At 29.6% G+C, this 18227-nt stretch overlaps 1 protein-coding gene across 1 annotated transcript in view; it reads left to right on the forward strand.

Moving 5' to 3' along the window:
* MS3_00009838 (uncharacterized protein) overlaps window positions 1-18227 on the forward strand; it is a gene marked incomplete at its 5' end in the record, with an annotated part of 114979 nt that overhangs the window by 55190 nt on the left and 41562 nt on the right. Inside the window, 8 exons of the mRNA XM_035734174.2 lie at window positions 1155-1618; window positions 5517-5753; window positions 7201-7339; window positions 7394-7481; window positions 7533-7724; window positions 7766-7829; window positions 8417-8608; window positions 10956-11183. Coding sequence (XP_035589067.2) covers window positions 1562-1618; window positions 5517-5753; window positions 7201-7339; window positions 7394-7481; window positions 7533-7724; window positions 7766-7829; window positions 8417-8608; window positions 10956-11183 — 1197 coding nt within the window. Of the gene's footprint in view, window positions 1619-5516; window positions 5754-7200; window positions 7340-7393; window positions 7482-7532; window positions 7725-7765; window positions 7830-8416; window positions 8609-10955; window positions 11184-18227 lie in introns of the transcript that reaches the window.

The following is an 18227-nucleotide window of genomic DNA, read 5'->3' on the forward strand; positions in this document are numbered from 1 at the left end:
AACACAATGCTCTGAAAAAAAACACTTGGGATATAGATGATTTTTTTCATGCATATGTTGTAAAAGTTATTCAAAAAGGTGCTAATTTCTATGTATCTAACCTCTACGTCACCTGAAGACTTGCTTAAATGTGTCTGGACAACTAGATCCAAAATTAGTTTACTTACATAATCAAGTAAGTCATGAGAACTTTTAACAGCTAATTTATGCGCGAACAAATGGAAACTCAATGAAAATTATCATTCTGCTGAAAACAGTTATGAAACGAATTTCAGTATGTTTAATGGCTTTTGCCTAAGAAATAATAGTTTAAAATGTTGTATTGTCAAGTAATTAAAGGTAGCAGATAAGAAATCCTGGGCCTAGGTTTTGTACTATTTGACACATATCAGCCACGTTTACCACAGTTAATCCGATCTCGTATCATTCAACGTCACGGTTTCAAAACTTACCACAGAGATCTTCGGAATGCATTTGACTTTCCGCAGGTTTCAAATATCCTTATGACTGATGGATATCTGAGCAATGACTAATGTTGCAGACGTCAAGTCTTTTTTAGTCCTGATCGAAGTCTACCAATCAAGTTATGATGTTCAGATTTTTATTCTGTTGAGTCAAACATTCTGATTAGTTTGAATGATTAACACTTAACTATTGATTCATTGTTCTATTTTTGCGCACAACTTGTTGTGAAATATGTGAAACCTGTTGCCTTTATTCATAAAATAACATGACGTTACATAATTTATTTAAATTTTTTATAATATCATGAAATCTGTGGACTATCACTTACGAAAAAAATACCTGGCATATGTCAGTTTGTCAATTAGTTTCCAAATAAGTAAATGAATCATATTAAACTGAATAATAATATCATATGGGTTTTGTGGAGATTGTAGTAATTTCAGTGGTTAAGATTATGAGTCAGTTGAAGCTAGACCACCATGGAAAACCTGGAAGCACTGGACGGCCGTTTCGTCCTATTGTGGGACTCCTCAGCATCCATGACCATCCACGTCCAGTGCTTCCAGGTTTTCCATGGTGGTCTAGCTTCAACTGACTCATGATCTTAACCATTGAATAATAAGTAAAGTTTTTGTTTATTCATAAAAATTATAGTAAATAATGGTGACCATCATTATGGAGGTAAATTTGTTTATGATCGGATAATTAGAACAAATTTTGCGAAAGTGTAAACGATAAACAGGATGGTTTTCATATTGTTTTCTATGCTTAGTTCACGATAATAAAAAAAATACTATTTGCGAAACTTCACAGGTAATGTATACACTTATTACATATTTATTTTTAGCCAAAATCAGAAGATTTTACTTTAGAAAACACTAACTTTTTCAATAATTACAAATCAGATACATTTGGTATTTCACTAAAATCTAATCAATTCTTGGAATTAATAAATCAATGTAGAACGTTTAAACAAGGTACTTTTCCGTGGACAAAAGACACTGTAATTGATACCATTCAAAAGCCCAACATTATTTGGATTAATTTTTCACAACAGGAAAGTGAAGGAGTAAAACCTGTACAGCCTAAAGTACGCATGAGCGGATGGCTTATACCACAAAGCCATTTAAAGGATGACCAATTAATTTCAAACGTAAGTTGGCTAAAAAATCATGAATATTCAATGTTTTATTATAGTTTTTACAACGTTTCAACCAAATATACTCTGAAGTTTGCAGCTGAAGAAGTGAATAAGCAAAATGTTATATGTAAATTTAGATCTAAAGTATTTTGAGTGACATTATATCCTCAAATCCTAAAATACTGCAAATAAACATCAATAGAATGGTTTCTAATATTCAACTGTTTCTCGACTCTTTTCAACGATTGTTCCGCTTGTAGCCAAACTATTAAGTATATTTCATTCAAGTTGATTCTTTGATTCAAAAATAAAAAAACTGTAGACGGTTAACGTATTTGGAAGTGGGATTTTCCAGATAACTAAAGGAACTTAATTATTACCACTAGATTCTTGGTTATATTAGCCTAAGTGTTTGTTGTAAAAACTACCATTCTTTTAAATTGTCATTAAGACTCAATTTACTTTAATAATATAGTAATCTAACATCTAATATACAGTTAGTTCTATGCAGCTAGGCATGTACTTACCTTTGAAATTTACCAATATTCATGTATTTGAACAACGAAATTTTTTTCTATGGTTTTCCAAAATGTCACAAAAATCGTTATAACCTGAAGTAGCTTTGATTTAAAGACATCATTTAAACCAGTTTAATTTGTGAGCGGTATTCATCACAGACTGCTCTAATTTGGGCTACCTCTAAAAACTACGGAGGATTGGAGAATTGTTTTATTAAAGCATGTGAATCCTCACAAGTACAAATATCAAACATTACCAAAGACAAAAAGCAAAACTAAAAAGTCTTTCAATTGAACCATTAGACCACTATGTTGGCTTCCAGTCTTACATATTTCAACTGATTCACGATATAGTCTGACAACCATTGATTGTCATATATGTTTCAATTTTTCAAAGTGATATCATTAAAAGACATTTTAAGAATGTTTTAACAACCGACTTCTCACTATCTTTTATTCCGTTACTTACATCTGTAATAATCATTTGCTATTGTTTTTACTGCCGTACTATTGTTTGGTTTAATATTATTGTTGTTATTCAATTTTTGTTTTTTAATATTGTTTATCTCAGCTTAGTATACATAGATATTTATATTTGCTTTGTCCTTGGTTAGTAAACAAAACTAACTGTAACAGTCCATATGGGCGTTAAATATATCAACAGTGATAACAATAATAATAACAACAACAACCAAATATTTACCAGTTATTCTGTATAAATAAATTCAAGCAGTACCTTATATTCATTCATTCATTCATTCATTTAGAGTGTATGTCTATTTGTTTATTCGATTTTGTTGTAATCTTTGTGAATAGAATATGCATGATGGCGATATATATATATATATATATATATATATATATATATATATATATATATATATATACTAAAAGTTTAACTGATAAATGTGAATTGCGTAGATGAGTTTAGTAACGTAGTCTTTAGTTCGCAAAGAAAAACGGATGACATTACTGTCATCTATATATATATTTTACAAACAACACTTCAAACAGTATATATATATATATATATATATATATATACTGTTTGAGGTGTTGTTGGTAAAATTGCCTCTGTTTTATGTATAATCATACATCTATAGCTTATCATACTCATATTCCACATCAGTAATATCCATCAGTTTATTATAATATCAGTCAATAGATAATAATATTGTTTATTGAATATAAAAGTAAACAATACAAAAAGTGGAGTATGCAACCTCCTTTGTGGACATTCGTGACCAGATTTGTTTTGTTTTTATTGACAAACTTCTATGATGATATAATGAAATGAAAATAAATGACTGATTAGAACGATATTAATAATAATAGAATACAGGATTTTTAAAGATTCTATAAATAAATATTGATAATAAGATTGATAAGTTCGAGTACATTTTTTTGTATTTTTTTGTTTTCTTTTCATTTGTTACTTACTTTCCTTTATTTTACTTTATCCGATATATCAAAACAAATAGAGGTTTGAATTGTTCCTATTGTGTACAAATTAATAACATACTTTTAATTCAACATGATTTGTCATTATTTCAATTTATGTCTAGCACATTATTACCTATTTATATTATTCCGATAAAAATAGTAAACTTAGATTGTAGAATACTATAATTTTATTAATTTTTCATGCTTATCACAAGATTATTATATCGCATCATTTAGGTGGACAGGTATTTTAGTATCTAGAATAACAAAGTAGATTTCGGTTCAATAATCTATATAAAATTAGGATTCGAAAATCTCGTCTGGCTTTTTCCAACTTACGTCACCTATGGCGAAGGCGAGATATCTGTCTATCTACTTTACGGCTGCGAAACGTGAAATAGTTCTTGCATCTGCTGGGATCACTGAGTAAGTAATAGCGAGGTTAGACGCAGAGTATTAAGGAATGACGGTAAATCAGTTGGTGAGTTTGTGATTCTTCATCGACTGAGATGGTTGGGCCATGTGATGCGTATGTCTGAACACTTATTACCACGACGCGCAATGCTGACTAGTGTTGGGAATGGTTGGAAGAATGTTAGGGGCGGCCAAACCAAAGTGTGCCATCAGTTCTTGAAGTCACTAACTTGTAGTCTCAGCCATGTTGGTAGATGCAGACTACTTGGTTGAGGTCCGTGTGACTATCGTAACCGATGGTTGGAGACTCTTGGTGACATGGCTCAGAAGCGATCACAATGGCGTAGGTGTATTCACTCTATGTCTTCCCTTAAACTAAGAGATTAAAGTTATTTCATATTTTTCTTTCTACGAATTAATTCTTTCTTCCTGTACTATATCATTATTGCAATCTTTTTTTATATATTACCACCTCTGGACTAACTACTTTTATGAATCCGGTTTTCATCTTGCTGTGCTAATGCGATATGGAAACTTGAACTGATGCATATATGTGCCTGATCCTACATTGTAGCTGACTGACTGATAAAATTAGAAAGGGTCTATGTATCAGCGACCATCTGACAATGTTATAACCTTGAAATCCAAACATTTGATTTGTTACTTTCCCACAATGGGTTAAGTTGATGTTATTCTCATTTCACACCTTTGATCAGTTTCTGTACAGAAAATTAAGTTTCTCGGATAATTTAAATTGAATGACAGTTTTATAGTCAAGGTACAAAAAAGATAGACTGGATAATTGCAATTGATGTAAAGAGAATATTTTGATAAAATTGATGAAAATGAATTTTGGAATTAAAAGTATTAGTCTCCTTGTCCACTAAAAATAAGAGGGAAGAATATTAAATGAACTTAAGTTCATCTGTAGAGCTTTCAACAGTGGACTATGGATAATACTTTAATATTTTAATCATTATAGCTAATATACTGATTTCTTTGTTACATTAAAGTATTTTAACTTTTTTAGCTTGTGTTTACGAATAATGGAATGTTTGTTTACACAATAGGGAAATCGATTAGCTAAATTGTATTTATTGAGCATCCTATCTATGAGCGCATTTGATAGTGTAGGCTTTGGTAGCCATTTAGAAGGTGAATTAGTTTTAAATATTCGCACAGTAAGTGATTCTAAATGCAAAATAATGTAGCTCACATCAGAATGAAACAATATGCAAGGACGAATGGCTTCTTCTTAGTTATTTTAATTAAACCATGAAAAAAGTATCACTACAATGTCCGTTATACTGCTACAATTTACCGGTAACCAACATTGTAATGATCCAGGCGATCATATTTAAATGTGATACTATAGTACTGTTTGTTTATAATAAGAATTTCAAAGGAAGTTGTTTTCTTTTACCACGTTTGTCCTACGGTAAATTCGCAGTCGATAAAAGTTGCTTGTTTTAGGACATTGGAAATAATTAGAAAGTATTTCTTGAAACATTTATCTCCTTTTGTATATTTCATAGACGAAATCAATGTCAGAGGAAGAAATTGCATTATGTAATATATTCTTACCTCTAAACTCAAAAACCATAGAAGATGAATTAAAAGAAGCAGAATGCTTGCATTATTCTGGAATTATGAATAAAATGGATCAAGCAAGATTGTACCAGTCTCTTGTCATTTATCTACTACATTCACGTTCAACGAAAGAAATTAATGAAACACAATTAAACACCAATTATGACTGCAGCTATGTTATGGTAAGAATGAAAGTTTTAAATCAACAACTGGATGCAAATAATTCTATTCGTTTTTATCTACTAAAAGTTTAACTGATAAGTGTGAATTGCGTAGATGAGTTTAGTAACGTAGTCTTTAGTTCGCAAAACAAAACGGATGACATTACTGTCATCTATGTTGTTTTAATTAATGGCTAAAGAACACAGTATTAGACTATTCTAATTATCGTACACTGTCTGCTATGATCATGAAATAACTTGCCTTCGTATGTTATGGAATGACCTTGAAATTTATCCTGTAACTGGCTATGAATTTGATAAAACTCGTAAAACTTGAGGGACAAGACATTCATTGTTTTTTTTAAATAAAACATCCGAACATGAATCTAATTTGTTTAATAGGAGTTTAACAGAATAAGAAGTTGTCTTTTAATAGTAAAAGTGTTCCTCAAAAAGATGATTGGAATTAGTAATTTCAGAATTCGATATGTAATAGTATGTAAATTTGCTAAGAGGATTTCTGAAATGTTATCACTATGTTCAATAAATATGCAGTCTATTATATACGCTTGTCTTATGATCAAAGTCCTTTTCTATTGTATACTGATTCGGTAACTTTTTGAGTTTTGTCCTTTCCATGAATATCAGCCATTTAATTTTATAACATCTACCCACGTTGCAACGATAAATATATATGGTACCGGAAAAATTACACACTTGTTTATGATTATATTCATACAAGGATGCACAATAGACAATGTTACATGAATTCATTTAAAAAATGTTCAGGATTCTGTATTTCACAGTTTGTTGAGTAAATATGTAAAACTGAATGAGAAAAAATGTGTCGAATTCTAATGTTTAATTTCACACATATATATCTTCCTTCATAATTATACATGCTTTCCACTTTCTAGATTGAATTCTTTATGCTGTAAAGATTTTAGTGGAATAAACTTTAATGTACCCTTCATATAGAATATTTTTATCAACATGTTTTCTATTTTTTTAGTATAAAAATAAACTGGATTAAAAGTATTTACAGTTATTTGATTGAAATCATGAGTCAATTGAAGCTAGACCACCATGGAAAACCTGGAAGCACTGAACGGCCGTTCCATTCTAGTATGGGACTTCTCGGCAGTGCGCCGTTGGATGCCGGCTCAGTGTTCTAGTTGGTTAAGCGCCTGGTGCGAGATTGATAGGTCCTGGGTCCGAATCTCGCAGAGTGCGGGATCGTGGATGCGCACTGCTGAGGAGTCCCATACTAGGACGAAACGGCTGTCCAATGCTTTCAGGTTTTCCATGATGGTCTAGCTTCAGTTGACGCATGATTTCAATCAGTGAAATTTCTAAAATCTCCACAAAAATCCTTCTGATATCTACAGTTAGTGTATACTCAGTTTCGTTTTTTTGTAAAGATTGTATAATTGTAACCAGGCAAATATTTTATTTTTATTACATTCAGAGATTCGTTGATTTGCAAAATGATGTATCTCAGTGGGAACGAAAAGTTTTGTTTGTTATAAATTCAAAAGAAGGTTTAGAAAGAAAAACTTACGAAAATCTAATTCATCATACAATAAAATTCTATAATGAAGCTTTGGGTAATTAGAATTAAATTTATTCAAATATCCTAATTAACTGATTTTTAAATTTAGAATTATTAACACCGTACAACAATACTTTACAGGAAATGATAATTCACTTCGAATTATTAAGATTCTATTTAATAGTTGATCAGATAAAGTAAGAGTTGAATACATTCTTTTTGAACCACTATATTAACATTTTTAATAGACGGGCTAAACATCAAGCTTTATTAATCATGGATATCCTATTTGAACAAAAAAATACACTTGACAACTTTGATCGTATGATAAACAATTGTGATTTGGAAAATGTTATGAAGAGATATTCATTTAGAATTATTCAAAGATATGGTATATCTGGTTGTTTGCTTGGTGCATTAGTAATGGGATTATTGTGCAAGTTAGTTAATATTTTATGTAATAATTGGTACATTTACTTAGGTATTCGCTTATTTCAAATGATCAAGTATACAGAAGTCAAATGATCTGTGCAACGTTATTCAAGGTGAGTTCTAGATTTTCCAACCTAGATCAATAAATTGTGATACATTTTCATTGATTTTCTATAGTAGAGATTGAACCTGAAAATATAGATTATTAGCCGCTAATTTGATAGCATTTGTCACAAACACAAATTTCTGTGGTCAATCTTTTGCAAATTTGCAAGTGTTCACTACTGAGAAGTCACAAACCAGAATTAAACAAATGCTCCCTAGCGTTTAATTACTTTATGATCTGATATAAGGTTATATTTTGATTGCAAACACGTTCTACATGTATTAAAATATGTTATTATATGACTTGAGTGGAAAGCAGCACTCTTTGTAATAGATAAAATTAATAGGACTATAGTAAAATTATTATACGTAACAAAATATCTGATCAGTACAACGCTTCGTTATTTGCCATGGTGACAAACTTATTTTTCAGTGAAAAAATCAAAGGGCAAAAGATTTTAGTTGTAGTAATGAAACTTCAGTATGAAAGTATTTAAACTATTAACATTGTTTTGGGAAATTTCTAAACCTAAGGACTAGTATATTAAGCTAATTGTCAATATTATACATTTATTTCTTTATTTTATCTTTACAGTCAATGCTACATGGTAGTTTGTCATGTGCAAGAAAAGATATTGATTATTATGGCAATTCTATTTCAACTGAATCCTTGAGAATTTTGAAACTGGATGAGATTTTTACCAACTATTGTTTTGATCTAAACAATGTTGTTGATGTATTGAACAATACATTGAATTATCTAATAACTCATGAACAGTTTACTGAAGTAAGATACTGATCAATCATATTTACGAACTTTTTTAGACATTTGTTAAATAGGTGTATATCGACAGTCTGGTATTTACAATCAAAGGTTTTAGAATACGTTTGATGTTCAAGCGGAAAAAGTTTTGTTTAATTTAATGACTAGTTGAAACAGTTGAATGATTGTATCATGATTAGTCTACTGAAACCTTATTTCTAATTATTTATTAGGTGATGATTGTTGTGTATAGCTATGAGACGATAGTCTGTAACGTTGCGTTTAAACTATCTATTAAGGCCTGAACGTTTTGATTTGATGTTTAGTAGTGACTTTTATTTTCTCGGAATCTATTTGCTTTCATTAGGATAAATGCAGTTAGGTCCAAGAATATCAAATGGGAAAGGAAGTTGGCTATAGTTTCTGTTAACACCATCACTTAAGAATCAATGTTATATTTACAAAATGATGAGGTATTACGAAGCACATTTCTTTTAGCCATCTAAATTTATTTTCATTTATTTTGTAGAGGTAGGTGAGTAGTTTTATTTTTAGTTCAGAATTAGTTAAACACAAAGTTGCTACGAACAACTTTGTGATCATTTGTAAGCATTCACATGTTTGTTATAATTCTGAATATTAACTAAATCTTTTACAGTGAAATGATCAGTCAGGCGATTTAGTTAATTCCTACTATGATTTATGGAAGAATCATTCGAAAATGACAATATATTACTTATTTTAGAAACAATTAGTTCTATTTTTTTCTGAAATTCTTGTTGTCACTCTAATACTTTGTTTCTCGCATAAGTAAACTTCGGAAATTCATTCTGTTTATTTCTCTTGGGTAGTGATGAGTTTTTCACATAAATATTTGGTTTTCTGTCTTTTTTATTTCAATCTTCATACATTATAAATAAATTACGTGAGACTATAATTTATGGACAACCATTGAGCGATGCTGAAGTGACTTTGAGAGTGAACAACTACTAATTAGGACTAAATGAGGGTTATAAAGCAGTTAGAATTCCCACTTACAGTTGATGGTTAGGATTAAAAATTAGATTTAAGGTTTTCATCACGAACTGACATCAGATGTAATGTCAAAACTCTATTTAGCCAAAGGTATGGATGAATTCCGCGCCCAAATTCGTGACTCGTTGTCTTATATCTGATTGGTTCGTCCATAAATTATAGTCTCGCCATAAATTAGAAAAGAGCAACAAACAATTTTGATGATTTTCAGATTAAAGAAGAAAGATTTCGTGGCAATTTTCTGCACGTAAACTATTAAGCGATAACATTCCAAGGGTAATTTTATAGTCGAGATCATATTATAACTTATTATTTAAACCAATCAATAAATATTAAACATGTGAATTATATGTAATGTATTTCATTGATAATATCTTATCATGACCGTTGTCATCTGATAATGATAAACATTATTCTGATTACTTCCAATCATTCATTCATTAAGTTCATAATATCTCTACGGTAAAGATGCATCTTCAATTTATCTTGAGAAAATTAGGGAATAAGTAAAATTAATCAACCGTTATTTGTTGATAAATATTAGGTTTTATTAAGAATATTCATTTGATATATCCTTACAATTCAAAATCAGATTTTAAAGTAACTGAAATTATGCTCAGAAGTGTCTCCAAGTAAAATGTATTTTTTTAAAATGTAGATTGGATATTTTCAGTTATCCAACATTTACAATATTTAATTTCTTGTCACTAACTATAACGCATTGATAATATGAAGTACTACTCAAGAGATATATTGAATTTGATCATAAAAAGTAAGTTTTCAGTTGCTCATTACTCAGTCAACAACATGTATATTATTAAAAAAGTGCTAGAGCATGTAATGAAGATCAAAATATGTTTAACTGTTCGCGTAAATATGAGTAATTTATTGTCTACACTAATAAGCACAAGTAGATCTCCAATTAAGAGTAATAGATTTACAATGAATACTACAACATTGTTAGTATTTAAAATAACTTAACCCTATTTAACCTTGTATTATGTGAGTAATTAAAGAAACTGAGCACAAATAAAATAAATTTCGTATGTATAACATTCCATATCCCTTACGATATACAACCACGTACAGCTAGAGAAAACCCAACTTAATATACAACAAATAATCCCATGTGTTCATTTCTTTCTTTGCATTTTTATGCATCATAAGATGATAAGTAAGAAATATGTTTATCAAACGGCAAAGATGACTAGTTCACAGATCTTTTACTATTTCATGATATCAAATGAAATTAAGTTGAATGATTCTAAGTCTATAATTAAAATGTGTATAGTTTTACAATCATAGTACAATAATGATTGATAAATTTATTTTAAAGGCATTTCCAGTTGTCTACCTATTCTACTACATTGGTAAAAATCTATTAAAAAGTATACAACTTGAATTTAAAGCAAAATTATTCCAAATAAAATGTCTTATTGGCATCGGTGCATTAAAACAATCTCTATTTGAATTATGTGCTATTTTACAAGAACAATCCAACATCAATGATACACATGATTGTCATATTTCCTTGGTAAATTTCGACGATATCAAAATGCAAGAAGTGAGTTTTGTTTTGTTAAATACTTACTGGATTTTCTTAGAATTTACTGCTAATTAAAATTGCTAGAAATTAAATGGCGTATATCACCATATATCATCTAAGGTGATAAACTCTTCTTTTGTGTATCCTCTCAGGATAGTGAATTATGGATCCTACATTGATTAGGTTATTTTAATTTGAAAAGCTTACTTGTAAACAAGCTTGTGCAGAATTTAATTTTTGTTTTCTTGTTCAGTCAGGGACATCTACTTGATTATAATGCTACTTCGATTTTTTAACATTCTATTTATTTACAAATTTCATAGTGTGCAAGAGCTGAAGGTACCCAAAAAATAAAGTAACAAGATCTCTTAGGTAAATGCAAAGAAATGATCAGTCATGTAATACCTTACTAGAACTATATAGATGATACTTTCATAGTATTAGAAAAAGAACATGAAAAAGATAGCATATCGTTTCTAGATATCATACTAACAAGAACAGTAAACGTGTGGTGTCGGCTACTTATGTTTGAGTATTTAAGTAGTATGCAACACCATTTGGAAGTGGAATGTCTGTGAGCAGAAGGTTGAGGAGATTGAAATGAAGAAAAAAGAAAATGAAGCTGATAGCAATCAATATAACGACAGGAATGAAGGAACAATGAAGCTTGTAAGAGACAATTCAAAGATGTGCATATGATGTATGATTTTCACATTTTACTAAACCATTATGCATTAAATAATAAATTGCTCTTTCCACCTGGGTGTTCCATCATTACAGATGGGACATTAAAAAGAGGGATGAGTAGAAAGTCGACATTTGGCCATTATACTCATTTTTATAGTTCTGTACCAGTCAGATATAAGAAAAAATTGGGAAAGATCCTGACACATCGCGGTAGAATGATTTATTCTGATGGCACCATTGCAGATGGATTGAGTAATATTCTTAACGTGCTTAATAGCAATGGATACCCGACTAAATCTACTAACGAAGAGATGAATAAGATGAAGAAAATATCATGTTTATCTACCGTTCGGAAGAAATTTATGTTCTGAAAATTACAATTCTTAAGTGATGCTACCGAAGAAGTTGCGAATTAATGGTTAAGAAAGGCGACACAGAAAACACTCACTATAGCCAAATTGGATGCCGTTTCAAATAACCTACCTATAATAAAAACCGTCAACAAAGACATACTAACTGAATTAGTCGCATACATGCATATTTACTAATTTAACTGCTCTTATGTAGCCAGTTATATATGGCCTACAGTTCGGCAAGTCTGTCATCACATAGCAGAACGCCATCCCTCATGGTTTATGAGTTCGTCTTTTGCACATTTCTAAAGCTATTGGAATCAATGTTTGCTAACCTAACCTTTGCATCTGAAAGAAGTATGTACAACCACTTTCGCTACCTTGATCTTCGTTATGGAAGCGAGGTTTGAACTGAACTCTGATTAAACCCTTTCCTTCAAAAATATTTGATTTTTTTAATATCTTCCACTTTTTATTTTACAGAATTTTAAATATTCGTCCCTTGGTTCTTATATAACTACAAAAATATTTTCCAATATTTACTTTGATTACAATCAAAGAAGGGTTTTTGTGGACATTATATTACGTTAAAAGTTGAATTCACGTGTCAATTGAAGCTAGACTACCATGAAAAACCTAGAAATACTGAATGGCCGTTTCGTCCTATTGTGAGGCTCTTCAGCAGTGCGCATGCACGATCCCGCCTCGCGAGACTCGAACCCAGGGTCTATCAGTCTCGCGCCAGGCGCCTAATCACTAGACCACTGAGCCGGCATTCAAGGGTGTTAATATCTAACTTCTATCAATCTAGGAAGTTGCGCCTTTGACATCAATGAGTTTGTATATCACAACAGACCTGGTTGAACTCCACCGGTCACGGCTTCAAACTAAAACTCCAGGAAATACTTCATGGAGACCATCATCAGTGAGCACATGATGATCATAATTAGAGAAGGGTTTTTGTGCATATCATAGTAATTTAATAGTTGAATTTATGAGTCAATTTAAGCTAGACTACCATGGAAAATCTGGAAGAACTGAACAATGAGGCGGTATCATGGATGCGCACTGCTGAGGAGTCCTATACTAGTACGTAACGGCCGTCCAATGCCTCCAAGTTTTCCATGGTTGTCTAGCTTTAACTCATGAATTCAACTATTAAATGACTTTTATGATTATAATCCTCTTTCTTCCAATTACTCAATATTATTTTATTATTAATGTATCATTATATATTTATTATGTAACGCAACTACTTGATGAGTATTATTTCGTTGTTGTAAATGAATATATATATATATACATATATAAATGTAGAGCCATGATCGAAAAATAATTGGAAAGTATATTCTTTGCTCGATCGGTTCTTTTTACCAAATGTAAAAATGTATTCACTTTATTTTAATAATTCAACTGCATTGTAAATCAGGGTATTTACTTTCAATAGAATTACAAAATATCTAAACGTTTGTTTACTTCATAAGGTTTAGTGAATTATTTTGTTTTAGAAAAAATTTCATTCTTGTATTACTAATCTTGATGGAGTTTTGTTCTCTGAGCTACAAATCTTCACCATGTATTACTAGTCGTTTACGGATTCATAGAATTTGATTAATTTAACATGAAAGTAATATTTTTCTTTGTAGCCATGCCTGATATTATCATAACAATCAAGACTAATATTAAAGAGTTATTGTTATAATTACTAATGATTCATTCCTTAGAATTTAGGTATGAAATTATTCTTTCAAACGAATATTCCATTTCCAACTTTGTTGTTTTGTTTATCACAGTATTTTATATTCTTCTTCTTAGTTTATCATGAAATTATATAATAAAAATGAGTTTGGTATTTCACAATGTAATTTGTTTTTATTTACATAAATAATGGTATTAGCCATTATCAGCAGATAAGTTAACATATGCTTCTTTTTCGAATAATGAATAAAAAGAAGTAAATAAATTTTTCCGGTACATATAAACACTGACGCCCATGGATTAAATATATATTGTGTGATCTAGATTCAATCCAATCAGCAGTGTGTAATAAAATAAAATTGTAAACCTTGTTTAAATAAATTCATTTAGTGTTGTTTGATTTGTATCGCCCTATTGTTATTTTGGACTGCTATTGGTCAGTTTCATCTAGGACTCAGTAGTTAAGTGGGTAACGCGATGGCGTTTTAAGCGAAAGGTAGTGAGTTCGAGTCCCGGAGTGAACGTAAATTCTGAGATGTAGGTATATCCAGTTGACGAGTCCCAAATAGGACGAAACGTGCGTCCTGGATTCTACTGATGACCACTATCCATCTTTGCTTAAAAAGCTTGTTTACATAGTTGTACAGACTTGAATTATTAAGATGAAGATAAAAACTATTTTTAAAACAAAAAATTTAGTGTGTTTTGTTCATGTGCAACTTTATTGTTTATTGAAATTTATTCAATTTAATAACTGGGAGTAACAATAAAGTATTTGGTATGATCACAAAGATTCAAGATTTAATTTCGATAGTTGATATGAACAATTCTAAAAAAAAACTTAACTTGTATTCATAATTAAAGTTTATTCGAATCATTCAAAAAAATGCTGGCTATTTCGAACCGAAAAAAGCATGTTCATAATGTGTTTTGCTTTTCAAAACGTTTTCTTTTTTCTTACCGAGTAACATAAAAGTTAAATGTGAATATAACGACATAGTAACTGAAACCAAAGAAAGTAATTGATTTCTTGAACCATTATAGTATTTTGTATAATTTCATTAAATAAACTGTAATATTTTATACGTGAAGAAAGAATGATCAAATATATTTGAGAGAAAATACACTAAGAAACTGTTACAATTACTGAATTAGAGATATTTACTATGAACTAATTATGTATTGACTATGATAATAGTGATATGCTGATCACAGCCTTTTATTCGAAGTCGTTTCATTCTTCAGAACCTATCAATAGAGTTAATGACCGAGAAGAATTTACCTCTAATTATTCTGCTTATTAAACTTCATAATGTTGACCGTATTCTCTAACACGTTCCTTTTATAATGTTTGTTTCGTTTCCTACAGATAAATATGTTGTAACAAATGTATTTCCGGGTTTATATCAAAATAAGTAATAAGTTTTTTAAATTAGTAATTGGGACAAAGTTAACTGAATTTTAGTACCATTTGTTATTTTGCTGACAGAAACGATGGGAATGTTGGTAACTTGAACTATAGCTCTTCAAATCACCTGAAAAATAAATGTATATTTTCTTAAATTGTCCGTTTGCAGTTATGTTCACCATTTTGTCAAGATGAATATATATATATATATATATATATATATATATATATATATATATATATATATATATATAGCACCACAATAGGTTGGATGCAGACACTAAAGCCGACACTATATCTGTGACGATTTTAAATAACTGACAGTAAAATAATCGATTTTCGTTGGCTGAATATTCCAAATAGTATTCATAGGTCGTTTAAAGCATGAGGTATATTTTCATTAAAACCGCCAGACTTTATTCCGAGCTCAGAAGAAAATTAGTCATACTATCTTTGTTTTGCACCACTGTTAACCATATTGTTGTACATAGCGCATGTATGTAACTCAAGGTAAATTGAATGTTCAGATAAATGACATATGTTCGACTGCCATTTATAGCAGAAATAGGGTTCTATATCATCATTTGATTCATTGAAAAGCACCTGATTGCGTCATTATGTTCCGTTTGCCAAACGGAACTAATCTACAAGTTAAACTATCATCATAGCATTCTTGATAGTAAAGTCACAAAAAAAGCTCGTGACTTTAAGCATCAGTCAAAGTCGTATTGAAATAACGGTTTGATGTTTGGAATCTATGCAACTATGAGAAGTATCACCTTCAGTATTGTACGTTACAAATAATTTTATCCAAGTACTAATTCATTTCGGATTGAATTTTATTCAACCAAAATTTTGAATACAGTTATTTAACCGTTTTTCATTAATGATCAATATAGTCATATAATCAAAATACTGCCAAAATATACAAAAATCTAAACCAAAGACACCTTTTTCTTCTGATTACTTTTCATAGGTAATACACGTATAATAAGATATATATATATACCAAAGTACACAACAATTAGAACATTGATTAATACTAATTTTCTCATTACAAGAGTTTATAGTTGAATATTTTTCACTTACCATTTTGGTTTAGTATGATGCTTTTTTGTAAACTCTAAGTATTCATATTTGAACTTTTGGTCTAGAAATGTCAAAAAGTGACGTATATCTTTTATTTAAAAGAAATATGTTTTGAATTAGTTTAATAGGTTTATCATACAATTTATTATGTGGATAGAAGTTACAATAATGATAGAACACAATATAATTTATCAGTATTTCATCTTTTGAAATAAGATCAAGCTATAGGCAAATTATAATATAATACAAACTGATATCTTGTGATTACTTTAAAAGTGTTTTATTGCTTTTGAATGGATTGTGCTAACCGTTTGATTAGTTCCCTAGGAAAAATGCTTCAATAATGGATACGAAATTTTGTATAAGGCCACTACTCACTTATTTATACCTGCTACAACTCTTGGGGTAGAAAGGATATTATATAATGATCCAGTGGTTTACAAAAGTGTATGAATAAAGATAGTTTATAGATGGATGATAATTGTCCACTTGATGGATTTTAAGAGCAAAGCGATAAAATGTTGCAGATATAGCTACTTAATAATTTTGAACAAAAACCAGTGTAAAGAAGAAAGAAAAGTAGAAAAAGTTTAAGATCATGATTAAATGAGAGATTAAACATGTTGTTTTTGTAAATATATAATGGGTTTATTTGATGGATTGTTGGATCTGCTGCTATGCGTAACTTTTTAATTTACACATCGTTCGAACCAATTCTTTTGAATATGTAGATGATTTTGAAAAGAACGATTGCGATGAATAAGTATAACCAGAATTTATGAAATGTTATAAGAATTAACCATTGATTGAATTATATAATGCTTTGAACATCTGAGCAGAATAATCTTTTATGATGTATTTCTCATCAGCTCATTTTATGCGGTCTATATTACCCATTCTAAAAAAGCAACTAATCTGGCAGATACACATTATTGTTGTTTAAAAAATAAGCTTGTCTTCCACACACCTACATTCTACATAACTTCATTTCTATGTTTATTCATGTAAACGACTTATAATATAATATCTTCTATATTCATCTAAATATAAATTATTATATTTGATATTTAAAATTTATCATAACCGTCTACAATTATTTAGAATACTAATAGTATAAAAATCGCATTCATTCATTTACTACGATGTTGGGGATTAATAGGATCCTACTTTTTACTGAATAATAAATGTGTATTCGTACAACGAATCAATTCCTCTACTATATTACTGTGTTTTGTTTTATATAAATTAGTGTTAAAATGATGCACACTGGTAATTTGTATTGTTAACTAATGACTATAACAATCATGTAATTGCGAAATAGAGTTGCTTAACTTCTTAACAAAAAGAAAAGAAAAAAGAACAATGCACAATAAATGAATCAATCAATTTTTCATGCTTCATTGTTTCTTTCCATAATAATAAAAACAATAAATGAAACTGTCAATCAGATTAATTATAAATATATAAAGATTTCAATTAAATTATTTTATCTGTTAACAATAAAGTCATATTATTTAATAATGGTCCGTTGCTATGGCAACGAATTAAACATTTTTCTTATTACATATTGTTTAGTATTAATAATACAGCTTTAAATTATGTTACATCTGTATCAATTCATAGAACATTTTATAATAATCTATTAGAGTTTAATTAAAATATTTTAATAGAGCAAATTATAAATTGAAGCCTATAAAGGGTAATACAATGAATATAATTAACTTCAAATACTTTTCTTTGTAATATGTTTTAAATGATCAAATAAAGTTTAATAAATAATCTATGATAAGTAATTGGTAATTCATACCTTTGAAAAACTAGTTCTAA

The sequence above is a fragment of the Schistosoma haematobium genome, chromosome 1 (genome assembly GCF_000699445.3).
Source record: "Schistosoma haematobium chromosome 1, whole genome shotgun sequence".
NCBI lineage: Eukaryota > Metazoa > Platyhelminthes > Trematoda > Strigeidida > Schistosomatidae > Schistosoma > Schistosoma haematobium.